Genomic DNA, 12,593 nt, shown 5'->3' on the forward strand with positions numbered 1-12,593 from the left:
TAATGCAGGGGGCCCAGGTTCGATCCCTGCTCATAGAACTAGATCCCACATGCATGCCGCAACTAAGAGTTCGCATGCCACAACTAAGGAGCTGGTGAGCTGCAACTAAGGAGCCAGGGAGCCGCAAATAAGACCTGTCACAATCAAATAAATATTAAAAAAAAAAAATCTAGCTCTGTGCTGTCCACTAAGAAATCCACTAGCCACACATGGTTATTTAAATTAAAATTAAAAAAAAATTTTTTTTTGGCTGTGCCACACAGCTTATGGGATTTTAGTTCCCCAACCAGGGATTGAAACCAGGCCCTTGGCAGTGTGAGCACAGAGTCCTAACCACTGGACCACCAGGGAATTCCCAGATTAAAATTAAATAAAACTTAGGGCTTCCCTGGTGGCGAAGTAGTTAAGAATCCGCCTGCCAACGTAGGGGATACAGGTTCGAGCCCTGGTCCGGGAAGATCCCACATGCCGTGGAGCAACTAAACCCGTGCGCCACAACTACTGAGCCTGCGCTCTAGAGCCCGTGAGTCACAACTACTGCAGCCCATGTGCCTAGAGCCTGTGCTCCACAACAAGAGAAGCCAGTGCAATGAGAAGCCCGTGCACCGCAACAAAAAGCTGCCCTTGCTCTCCACAACTAGAGAAAGCCCACGTGCAGTAACAAAGACCCAACACAGCCAAAACTAAATTAATTAAAAAAAATTTTAAATTCAGTTCCTTTGTCACACTAGCCACATTTCAAGTGCTCAAGAGCCACAAGTGTCTATTGTACAGCACAGATACAGAACATTTCCACCACCATAGAGAATTTATTAGACAGTACTGATCTACATCATAAAATGCCTTGAGATATGAAAGAAAAAGATAACACATTAGGAGAAAAAGAAGAGGTCATGCATACATAATTTCCACAATTAGCCAAATAGCCAAAACACATAAAACAGTGAGCAATCTCATTAGTAAACAGGGAAATGCAAAGTAAAATATAATTTTTCACCCATTAGATGGGCTAAAACTAAAGACTATCACTACAATGGCAAAGTATAAGGAAATGAGTGCTTTCAAACCCTGCTAATGGCCATACAGCCAACTCCAAAGGACAACTAGAAGTGAAAGAAAATGAACACAGTATGGGTTAGCAATTCCACTCCCAGGAATTAACCTTAGAGAAATACCCCCACATGAGCACTAGCCGATAACACACTAGGTTGTTCACTACAACACTCTATATGGTTTACACATAAGACTGCCCACAGAACTCACCCTTAGAGTTAAATCGAGTGCTCATCCAGAGTAAGAAATGCTGAAACATCTTCTCTGCAGCCTGTGGAATGGAAAATCTTTTGCATACCATGCCTGCTAATCATATTTACGGGGTCCCTACAGCCAAGAGACCGTGGGGGAATAATTGTAAGAATGCCACCTGGGCTTTCTAATGAACCATTGTGTGACAATGGGAAATATCCCTTTCTTCTCCTCTTGGTCTCCATTTCCATGAGTACAAAAATGAGGCGCGGGGGGTGGGTAAAAAAAAAAATGAGGCCAAGGGCCACACAGTTTTCTTTCAGAAACCTTTGTGCCTCCCTCCCCCACTCCCACCCCCAACAACCCGAACAGCTCCTCTTTTATCTGTATCATATGTTTCCGTTCAGAACAAAGTTCCGTTTGAAGAAAGTTTCAATGCTTAAAAAAAAAAAAAGCTTTAAAACCCTCCAAACTAGACGATCTCTAACTTTCTTCCAATATTCCAAGATTTTAGTTTCTCTCAGTCTAATGTGCTGTAATCTCCCTGGTGAAGGTTGCATTATCCATTCAAAGATCCAATTACTAGCTACTATATGAGAAAAGTGAATTTTTAAAGCATTTGAGTCAGGTTAGCAAAAATGACCTTTCTCAAGTTGGTCTCCGATCAAAATTTTTCTGTAAAACTCGAGTATGAGCAGCAGTCTGCAAAATGCCTGAAAAAGAAACATAACGCGCCTAGGTTACACAAATCCCTAAAGTAAAATCACCCTAAAACACATGCACCGAAGTGTCCTCTTACTTATACTGCTTTGCCTTCCTTTCCCCCAGTTTCTCTAACTTGCCCCAATCAGTTTCTATTTCATTTGTATTCAAAGTTCTCTACTTACGAAGAATTTTAAGGCCCAAAGCTTTTACTTCCCATACCATTTATGGAAGTCCAAATCACTGGCTGGAAATGTTGCAAAGGAATGCTTTCTACTTGCAGACAGTTTTACTTCTTCACTCAGATGATCTGTGAGCCCTCTCCGTCAGAATTACACCCAACACAATCCACAAGGTTTCAGAATATGTTTAAAGTTAAGAAAATAAAGTCTTAAACTAGATTCCAGTTAATAAAGAGTCCCTGAATTTATAGCTCTACAGTCAGGGAAAAGCAAGTGAATTAATATTTAAGGCATCCTAGCCTCCCTCTGGTCATATTCACTGTAGATCAGTGACTTGAACTTTGGTTTCAATCACACAAAAGAAGACCTAAAACATTTCTTAGAAAGGGCAGGATCTTCCAGTCCAGTCTATTTGTAATAGACTATTACTATTTGTAATAGTGCAGTCTAATGCAGACTGGGAGAATATGTCTCACTAAGAAAATTTATTCAAGCAAGAGGAAAGGTATTTTACACAAATGACCTAAAAAGTTGCAGCTATTTAAATTACTCTTATCACTGTAAAAAACATAAACAAGTGGGGTAGAGAAGTGGCAACCATTATAAACCTTGCTGTCTGTCTTAGCAAATCTGAAATAGGCTGTCCTTTTTTTTTTTGCGGTACGCGGGCCTCTCACTGTTGTGGCCTCTCCCGCTGCGGAGCACAGGCTCCGGACGCGCAGGCTCAGCGGCCATGGCTCACGGGCCCAGCCGCTCCGCGGCATGTGGGATCCTCCCGGACCAGGGCACGAACCCGCGTCCCCTGCATTGGCAGGTGGACCCTCAACCACTGCGCCACCAGGGAAGCCCTAGGCTGTCCTTTATATTATAAATTATTGGGCTCTGTTTCTCTCTCTTATCACCTCTGTTAATTCTCCTCCTACACACCTACTTTAAATTCTCATTTTTTTTCCCCTTTCCAAACTGGAGGGTGGGGTTTATCTCAGCAAAACTGTTTTTCATCAGCAATTTACCCATGATGTCATCAGAGCCCTCATATTTCTGTCTATTCTACAGCCCTTCACCCCCGAAACAAACAAAAAACTGCACATACTGGGTTTCCACAGGCATGCAACAGAATACATCCACTGAGATGGGAAAGAAATCTATCTGCTTAGTTCAGGTTAACTTAGTTCTTCACTTTCTAATTTAAAAGATCACATTAAAACTAGTCAGTTGATAACACCCACAGGAATAACAATGTCAAAGCAAGCAGAAGAGAACAGAAATGGTGAAATATATAGCAGGCTGTCTGGTCCCCACCTCCACTCCCACTCCATAAGAAAATGCCCAGTATTTCCTTAACCTTTAGAATCTGGCATAGAACATAAAAAGATGGTTACTGGGGCTGATATACCAAAACCTGATTTTTCCTTTCAAATAAAATTAATAGCTCTACCAAAGGCCAAGGGCATCTACTTTTCAGATGGAGCACTACAGTTAATATTCTTTCTTTAAACATAAGGCTGATTATCGCTGTCAGTAGTTAGGCTATCTTGAATAAGCAAGCATAGTTTCCTTGTCCTCAAAGGCAACTTGAGGCAAGTCCCCATGCCTTTGCACTAGCTGCAGGCTGGAGGCTAGCAGACAATGAAGTTCATCAGCTCTCTGAAGCCTCAAGCATGTGTTAGGGGATAGGAGGTAACTTTTTAAAAAATTTTTTTAAAATTGCCTTTTTCCCCTGAGAGTGTGGTCTAAAGAACAAACAGGACCTAAACAAGTTGGATGACTTTGTAGCTAATTGGAACACTATCTCAACTACAATACCCTGGAGTTTCCGTTCGGTTTCAGTCAATGAAGGGAAATTCCTGTCCAGCATTTTAGAAAATAACATTCATAATGACTAGTCCTAAAGAATAACTTTGTTTTATTATCATGATTTGTGAAAACAGGTTAGACAGTTCAAGAAAGGACACAGACAGTGCCCTGTTTTAGGTCCCAAATTTCTTCTTTTTGATGGGTGGTGGCAGCTGAGCGATGATGTCATCCAGAGGCCGTTCTACCACCACTAGTGTTCTTTCATCCAAAAGATCCATGAAGAGTAGAGGCTGTAGAGAGATGGTAATGATTCCACCAGGAGTTAGGTTCTGGGGCTAGTCCTGAATCGACTAACTAGGGCTAAAATGTTAGCCTCGTTCAAGCTGGAGGGGTGTAAATCTCTGACAATCCTTCCTGCCATAGGACTTAAAAGACTGGAAAAGTTGGGCGTTTTATAACTGAATTCCATCATTTAAGATTTCAGCAAGATTTTTCATGTTTCTCTGTATGGAAAATCTGCGATTCTCAAATTTCTTAGGAATCAATGTTAACAGAGGGCTCTGGAGCCTAAATTCTTGACAAATGGCGAGTTACAAATGCATCAAGAAGTTAATCATACTTGAATAATTTACAACACCCCCCCCACTTAAAAAAATTCTGCAGACCCCCAAGAAAATGTTCCAGGGTGCCCAAGGAACTCTGATCTGAGAAGCATGAATATGGAACTTGTGAGTTGGCACAAATAGCTGTAGTACCATAAGCTCAATGGATATCTGTTCTAGTACAGTGAAAAGCCGAGCCCAGAAAGGAACATCTAATAAATTCAATGACTTCCATTTGCTCGAAATTTATCTTGTGGAACATTCTCCACTGGAAGTCAAATTTAAAAGCCAGCTTTAACACAAAGACCCCAACTGAGCTGCACCATCATTTCTCACTACCCATGTATTTCATTTTGGTGAAGGATGATGTGCCTGCCTCTAATCTACTGAGGCGAGAACAATGAACTACAAACCTAAGGGACAGACAGTCTCAGAAAGGTCACTGGTTTCCCAAAACCAGGTTCTCTGCATGTAAAATGAAGGCACTCTTGTCTATTGTGGGACTTATTACATTTTGATAATATCACAAGGAACCAACCACCCAGAACGTAACGCAAAATGTATTACCTTATATTTCTTAGAAATTTTAAAGGCATGAGCTGTGCGCCTCCTGATGATATCTGATTCATTTGTGGGAGGCAGCGGATTGTAGAGTAAGGTTTTGTCATTTGGAAGAGGCTAAAAAGACAAAAATGTGTTGTTTAAATCATTATTTTTTTTATTGGGTCTCTACAGACCAAAGGACAATAGTGATTTTTTGGGGGAACACAATCTTCTGTCATGTTATACACTTACTACCTCCCTGACTCTTCTTACTTCAGGAAGAAAGCTGGAGCCACTCCTGCAGCTCTACTGTACATGGTGGGGGTATGTGGCAAAGAGAGCTTGGTACTCTACGCCAGCAAGATTGAAGGGCCCAGCCGGGGCTTCTGGCCAGTCTCATCAGTAACACTTTGTGAGACACAAACAAACTGGCATGTGTAGGAGCTCAGCCCATGAAGGCTCTGCTTTCTAGACTCTCCCCCAACCAGGTCATAGACCGGCCAAGTGGCTGAAATTCTCCGCAGGCAAAACTGCAACACAAACCACCCCCACTGATGTCACTGACACCTCGAGAGACGGCCTCTAGCCCAGCAAGTGATATTTTAATTTCATCTCTGACTTCCTTGGGAAATAGCTCTGCCCTGCATGAGGAAGTGATGGACTTATCACCAACGCCTGGGGAAAAATATGGGCTGATCTAGGCTGAGTTATAAAGAGGCAGACGAATGGGAGGGGCCCTTCCTGTATCACTCATCTCACAGAGGGCACTTGTCAGCCAGCTCTGCTTCCCACATCCAGAGGACGCAGGGCCCACGAGATGAGTTCCAGTGACACACCACCATGCACACCACCTTTAGAGCCATCTGCTGCTTCCCCCGTGTTCCTCCTACGTCCACCTTCACAGATACACCAAAACACTGTATTGGCTGTAATCTAAGCCCAAAGTGCATTATAGGGATGGCCATAGCTCACACTGCTCCTAGGAAAGAAAGTGCCTGCCCAGAAAAAAAACACAAAATTTGGGGTGAATCAAAACTGCAGCTGGCAGAGGCTGGACTCTAGAAGGGAAAAGAATGCTCACATCCCACCTAAACCACAGCCATGAAGAATGGAATTTTCCTAACTGGTCATTTTTCAAAACACTAAGACCAACCCCTCAAGCCTGCAGGTAGTGTTTCAGTATATTCAGCCAAGGGGCACAAGTGGTCAAAACCCCAGCCTGTATCTCCTTTAATGAAATCATGTCAGTCATCCCAGGGTGCAAAGGTGGAAGTGATTTAGCCAAACCAATGGTATTCCCTGATTATGGTCACTTTCCGAATACGGACGTAATCTCTTTCCTATTTAAGTTTATGTGCTGAGAGACAAAGCAGAGAAATAATCAAATCAGCAAAAACCAATACACAAGGGGCTGCCCCTTCCCTGGGAGCCTCATGAGACTGGGTAGGAAAATGAGGAAATCTGCAAAACAAAAGCTCCTCTCCTCCAAAGAATGTACTAGCAACCTTTATTCTGATTCTCCTTCCTCTAATTTATTGTCCTCTTTTGCTTTTAGAATGGAAAGATTCCTAAGTAAAGTAGAACCAGTGACAGCACGGGTGGTAGTGGCGAAGAACTCACCAACGACTTGTCGATGATGCAGAACATGTACGCATCGTGGAGAAAGATGTGCATTGGTCTCTTGGGATGAAAACTGATATGTGTGATGGGAGTATCCCTTTGGAGCCAAAGATGATGAAACCCCTGCTTCTGGATGGTCCGGCTCCATTGTGTATACTGTTTGTCTGGAATGCTGTACTCAAATACCTGAGGAAGGATATGACACAGAGTAAGTGCAGGCAGGTACCCAGAAAGACCAGAGAAGGGTCAGCCTGAACCAGAAAATATCTATACAAACCTTGGCTCTATCACATTCAGCAATATGCATTTTCACTACTTTTTTTTTAAAATAAAAAAATTTTAAGGTAAATTACAGAACAATAAACAATTCAAACAGCACAGAAAGGTTTAGAGTGGAAAACCACCTGCAATCATAATATCTCTTTTCCCCAAGACAAAAGCAGCCTGTTTCTTGTTTATATCTTTTCAGAGATATTTTATGCATACAGTACACACTATTCCGTATGTTGCATTTTTCATTAGCATTATACCATGGAGACCGACCCATATCAATGTATACACACATCACTCATGCCCCTTTTGAAGAACATGTAATAATCTACTCACTTCTTGGAGGTACCAGGATTTATTTACCTAGTCTGCTAAATGAGCATTTAGGTATTTGCAATCTTTGGCTACTACACATAAAGTTAATAACGATTATCTCTGAATCAATGTCTTTTTGCACAACTAAAAGCATATACCTATGGGAAGAACTTCTAGAATTGGAACTTCTGAATCAAAGATTATGTGGATTTAAGTTTTTTAAGATATCTTCAAAATGTCCTCTAAAGCGGTATACTAATTTATGCAATATATGAAGTGCTGTTTCCCTAGCCACACTGTGTATTAGTAACTCAATCTCTGTTAATTAAACAGGTATCAAAAAATTTCCCGCTAGGGCTTCCCTTGTGGCGCAGTGGTTGAGAGTCCGCCTGCCGATGCAGGGGACACGGCTTCGTGCCCCGGTCCGGGAGGATCCCACATGCCGCGAAGCGGCTGGGCCCGCGGGCCATGGCCGCTGAGCCTGCACGTCCGGAGCCTGTGCTCCGCAACGGGAGAGGCCACAACAGTGAGAGGCCCGCGTACTGCAAAAACAAAACAAAACAAAACAAAACAAAACAAACAAAATTTCCTGCTAGCTTTAATGACAGAAGAACTTAAATGAGAGATTTCATTTTCTTGGATATAACGTGTATGTGTGTGCATGTGTGAGTGTAAAAACTGCTAATCAAAGTAACAAGCATCATCTGCCTAGTGGTCTATTTAAGTGTGCTTCTTGGATCACATTTAATCTTTCCAATAGCTCGGTGAGGAAGGTATTATCAAGCCCATTTTACAGATGAAGATATATAAGTATTGACAAGTTCATACATAATATGTTCTGTAGCTCAGATATTTTAAAGATCTTCTTACAATTATAATCTCCTTACAACTTGGTATGGAAAAGTGGCAGACAAAGAACTAATTTTGCCCATTGTATATTCCTGCCTGCTTTGTTGAAGATTAACTGATCATAGGTGTGTAGGTTTATTTCTGGGCTCTCTAGTCTGTTCCATTTATCCACATGTCTGTTTTTGTGCCAATACCATGCTGTTTTGATTACTGTAGCTTTGTAGTATTGTCTGAAGTCTGGGAGGGTTATGCCTCCTGCTTTGTTCTTTTTCCTCAGGCTTGCTTTGGCATTTCTGGGTCTTTTATTTTTTTAATTTTTATTTATTTTTTTAAAATAAATTTATTTATTTTATTTATTGTTGGCTGTGTTGGGTCTTCGCTGTTGCGCATGGGCTTTCTCTAGTTGTGGCGAGCGGGGGCTACTCTTTGTTGCAGTGGGCGGGCTTCTCATTGCAGGGGCTTCTCATTGTGGAGCATGGGCTCTAGACGAGCGGGCTTCAGTAGTTGTGGCACACGGGCTCAGTAGTTATGGTGCACGGGCTTAGTTGCTCTGTGCCATGTGGGATCTTCCCGGACCAGGAATCAAACCCATGTCTCCTGCACTGGCAGGCGGATTCTCAACCACTGCACCACCAGGGAAGGCCCAATTCTGGGTCTTTTATGATTCCATATAAATTTTAGAATTATTTGTTCTAGTTCTGTGAAAAATGTCACAGGTAATTTGATAGGGATCGCATTAAATCTATAGATTGCTTTGGGTAGTATGGCCATTTTAACAATATTAATTCTTCCACTCCAAGAGCAGAGGATAGCTTTCCATTTCTTTGAATCATCTGCAATTTCCTTTATTAATAATGTCTTATAGTTCTCAGCATATAAGCCTTGGTGAGTCGTATTCCTAAGTACTTTTTTTTTTTGATGCGATTTTAAAGGGGATAGTTTGTTTACATTCCCTTTCTGATATTTCATTGGTCTCCCATATCCACTCTAACACCTAAGTCCATTTCATCCTAGCCTAAAAACAATCAGTAAAACGAGCCCTTGAAAATTCTTTCTCCTTCTCATACCTCTTTATTCTAGAATTTCAGTGTTTCACCATTCCATTGTGACCCGTCAAGCCAATGGATGTTACTGGCCTATGATCAGGCCATACATGGAAGCTTTACTACACATAAGAGAAAACTACCTTTATATTGTCCAGTACTGTCAAAGAGAAGCTCCTCCAAAATTGTCGTTATCTCAGCTTCCAAGTTACTATCCATTTGGAGGGAATTAGAAAGCACTGGGATCTCTTACCTGCTGGTCAGAATGAGCAATGACAAGGTTGTTGGTATTGGGGGCGATGGCCAGAGCAGTCACAGGGAAATTGTAAGCAGGCACTGTGCAGTGAAGCTGGGAATAAATAACAGAAACAGAAAACTAAAATAGGATTCCTTCCCTCAGGAAAGACTGGATGGTCTAGGTCAGTAGTTTTAAAATAATGCTCTTTGGAATTCAAAAAGTTCTATTCTATGGAAGTTCCGTAAACGTCAGGCATTTCCCCAAACAATAAACTTTAACTGCATTTTTTTAAAAATGCAAGTTTAACTGCCAACAAAACTAACAGCATTCAAAACTAACTAACCTCAGAAAAAAGCTTTCCCTGCTGTCTCTACATTTGTATGAATTGCTCATAAACATGTCATTGAACAGGGAATCTACAGCTCTACACTGGATTTAAAAGAAATAAATGCCTAGGCATGGAAATTTATGTTCAATCACAAGGCATGTGCACTAGTACACAGGAACACCTTTAAATGCCAGGCAAGGCTCAAAGAGCAGTACATGCTTTTGCCACAATGCAGTAAAGATTAAGTCATGCAGTAACAGGCAAACCCATTAAATGCTGCAGTTTGATATCGTTCTCTAAACTTTTAATGCTTATTGTAAGTTTTTCGTAGTTCTTATCTGACTTTTAGATGATGATGACAACTTGTAAGGGAACATTAGTGATTCAATCTGTGAATGGCAATATCATCACTAATTAGTAAAAAATGTTTTCCTGCTATTACTAGTTCTGTTTAATTTTAAAATACCTTGAGATTACAAGGCAAACTATTAAAGGAAATTGTTACTATCTGCATCTATTCATCTGGGTAAATCAGAATTTTCCTCCTCAAAATACAGACATAATCTGGATGTAGATTCATTACTCATAAATCCTTAATTTCAAATTTCTGTGCATGAGTGGTTTCACTGTTCCCACTGACTGATTTTAATGTTAGATTATAGCTTTTGGGTTCCAAACAAGTGAAACAGGAAAAAATTTTGGTTAAAAAGAAGTCCAGCAATTTTCCGGGTCATATCAATGTGCCTTAGCCTTAAGTCTTATAAGTGCAGAGCTAACTTCCTCCTGTTTTCTGCCACTAAACCTCATGCTCACCTTTAGTTGTTTCACGTTGTACACATGGACTCCAGCACTGGTACCTGATGCAGCTAGCCAATTTCCATCTGGACTGACTGCCAAAAGACACATGGACTCCACTGTCCCTGTAAGGACAAAACCATAGCGAAGCCTCTGAATTCAGTGTCCACAGTCAGCCAGCCCTGCCCTAAAAATGATGGCGAAAGCCAGTGAGAGCCCTGGTTTTAAATTACTCATAGGACAATTTCTAGATAGTTTTGCAGATAAGTTCTAGATGCTACTCTGTCTACTATTTTAATTTAATTAGCCATCCTTCATGGAAAGAGGAGCCAGAGAGATAAACCAGAAAGCAGCAATTGCTCAGAACTACCACGAGAACAGAGAATCAGGGTAAGAGCTACCACCAAAATCTATACCTTAATTGTTTCAAACTCCGTTCCTATCAGGTGTTTTTTAAACAAAGTTACAAACAGCAAATAGGCTTGAGGCTTATCTTTTTTTTTTTTTTTTTGGTTTTATTTTTATCTAAACAAGGGCCATAACCCTGGAGTCCTGATTTTTTTTTTTTTTTTTTTGGCTGTGTTGGGTCTTCGTTTCTGTGCACGGGCTTTCTCCAGTAGTGGCGAGCAGGGGCTACTCTTCGTTGCGGCATGCGGGTTTCTCACTGCGGTGGCTTCTCTTGTTGCAGAGCACGGGCTCTAGGTGAGCAGGCTTCAGTAGTTATGGCTTGCAGGCTCTAGAGTGCAGGCTCAGTAGTTGTAGCACACGGGCTTACTTGCTCCGCGGCACGTGGGATCTTCCTGGACAAGGGATCGAACCTGTGTCCTCTGCATTGGCAGGCGGATTCTTAACCATTGCACCATCAGGGAAGTCCCGAGGCATATCTTTAATTTACTAGCTGTATATTTAGCACTAAGGCAGCATAGGCACATATGAGCCATCTTTGTCATTAAAGAATTTTAAACCAATCTGGCATCACGAAGACCCATGTGGGATAAAAATCGGACAGTGATGCTATATGCCAAAGTAAGTGCTGCATGTAACAACCCCAAACAATGAAAAAGCTTTATAATTAGACATAAACCAGATGCTAAAGGATGAGCGAGGTGGGTAGAAAAGGATGGAGAACAGTGTGACCTAAGTGACAAGGACAGGAATACACAGGTTTGAGGGCTATGAAGAAACCAGCCTGACTAGAAGGGGAAGTGAGATGAGATAGGAGGAAGAAATAAAGTTATATACATAATGCAGAGCCCAATTTTAAAGGAGTGCTAAATGCAAGGTAAAGAATCTAAGTTTTATAATAAAACCATATACAGGTACTCAATAAATACTCTCAGTTTACTTCATCTGACTCCTAATTTGTATGTTTATTTTCCTGTTTGCTTCTGGGGCAGCTTATGAACAGTGAGAGTTTAAGTTGATTTTTAAAAGTTGGTTTTCCAGGCTGATGAAGTCTAAATAACAGTGAAGTCACTACAAGCCAGAAAAAGGGAGAAGGAAAAACGCCCGTGGGAAGTATTGGGTACTAAGTCCTTAGTAGTTAACTCACCAGTTGTTATCTATACACAGTCACTCACTCATGCATACTCATGTTCTCAAAACATATGGAAAAGTGGTCATAAGCATGAGGACAGGTAATGAAACTGTATGTATAAGCTCATCATTATAAAAACAAACAACCGAAAAGATTAACATGTCCATAAAATACCTACATAACCAGCACCTACTGGAAATATATAAAATAATAATGGTAGTTATTTCTGGGTGTCAGGATTACAGATGATTTTAACTTTCTTCTTGCTCTGCTAACAAAACTCCAAGAAGGGTGTTGAAACTTCTCTGGCCCCAAATAAGGAATCAAAAACCCAGTAAGAAAAGAGTAGGTGTGAGCAAGACTTCAGATTTCATCGAGCGTTTTCACTTGCCAGGTATCTCCTACTTTAAATCGCAAACATGTGAGTGAATGTGTAATTTTTGCAGGGCAGAGAAGAGCATTAGTGAACCCCTAACAATTGAGGTTTAAATGGAAAAAAAGAAACATCGAGACTGACAACTCTTTCC

General features: G+C 41.1%; 1 protein-coding gene across 2 annotated transcripts in view; it reads right to left on the reverse strand.

The window, feature by feature from the left end:
* Positions 1 to 4,005: 4,005 nt before the first annotated feature.
* The window catches only part of UTP4 (UTP4 small subunit processome component), a 32,110-nt gene continuing 23,522 nt past the window's right edge, over positions 4,006 to 12,593 (reverse strand). The window contains exons 12-16 of one of the 2 annotated variants that reach the window (XM_007449933.1): positions 10,548 to 10,654; positions 9,422 to 9,517; positions 6,692 to 6,877; positions 5,096 to 5,206; positions 4,006 to 4,216 (exon numbers count right to left, since the gene is read on the reverse strand). In XM_007449933.1, coding sequence (XP_007449995.1) covers positions 4,100 to 4,216; positions 5,096 to 5,206; positions 6,692 to 6,877; positions 9,422 to 9,517; positions 10,548 to 10,654 — 617 coding nt within the window. In that variant the 3' untranslated portion in view covers positions 4,006 to 4,099. The remainder of the gene's footprint in view (positions 4,217 to 5,095; positions 5,207 to 6,691; positions 6,878 to 9,421; positions 9,518 to 10,547; positions 10,655 to 12,593) is intronic. The other variant, XM_007449932.1, reaches the window with a different exon arrangement.

Source organism: Lipotes vexillifer, unplaced genomic scaffold (assembly GCF_000442215.2).
Source record: "Lipotes vexillifer unplaced genomic scaffold, Lipotes_vexillifer_v1.1 scaffold1235, whole genome shotgun sequence".
Taxonomy (NCBI): Eukaryota; Metazoa; Chordata; class Mammalia; order Artiodactyla; family Lipotidae; genus Lipotes; species Lipotes vexillifer.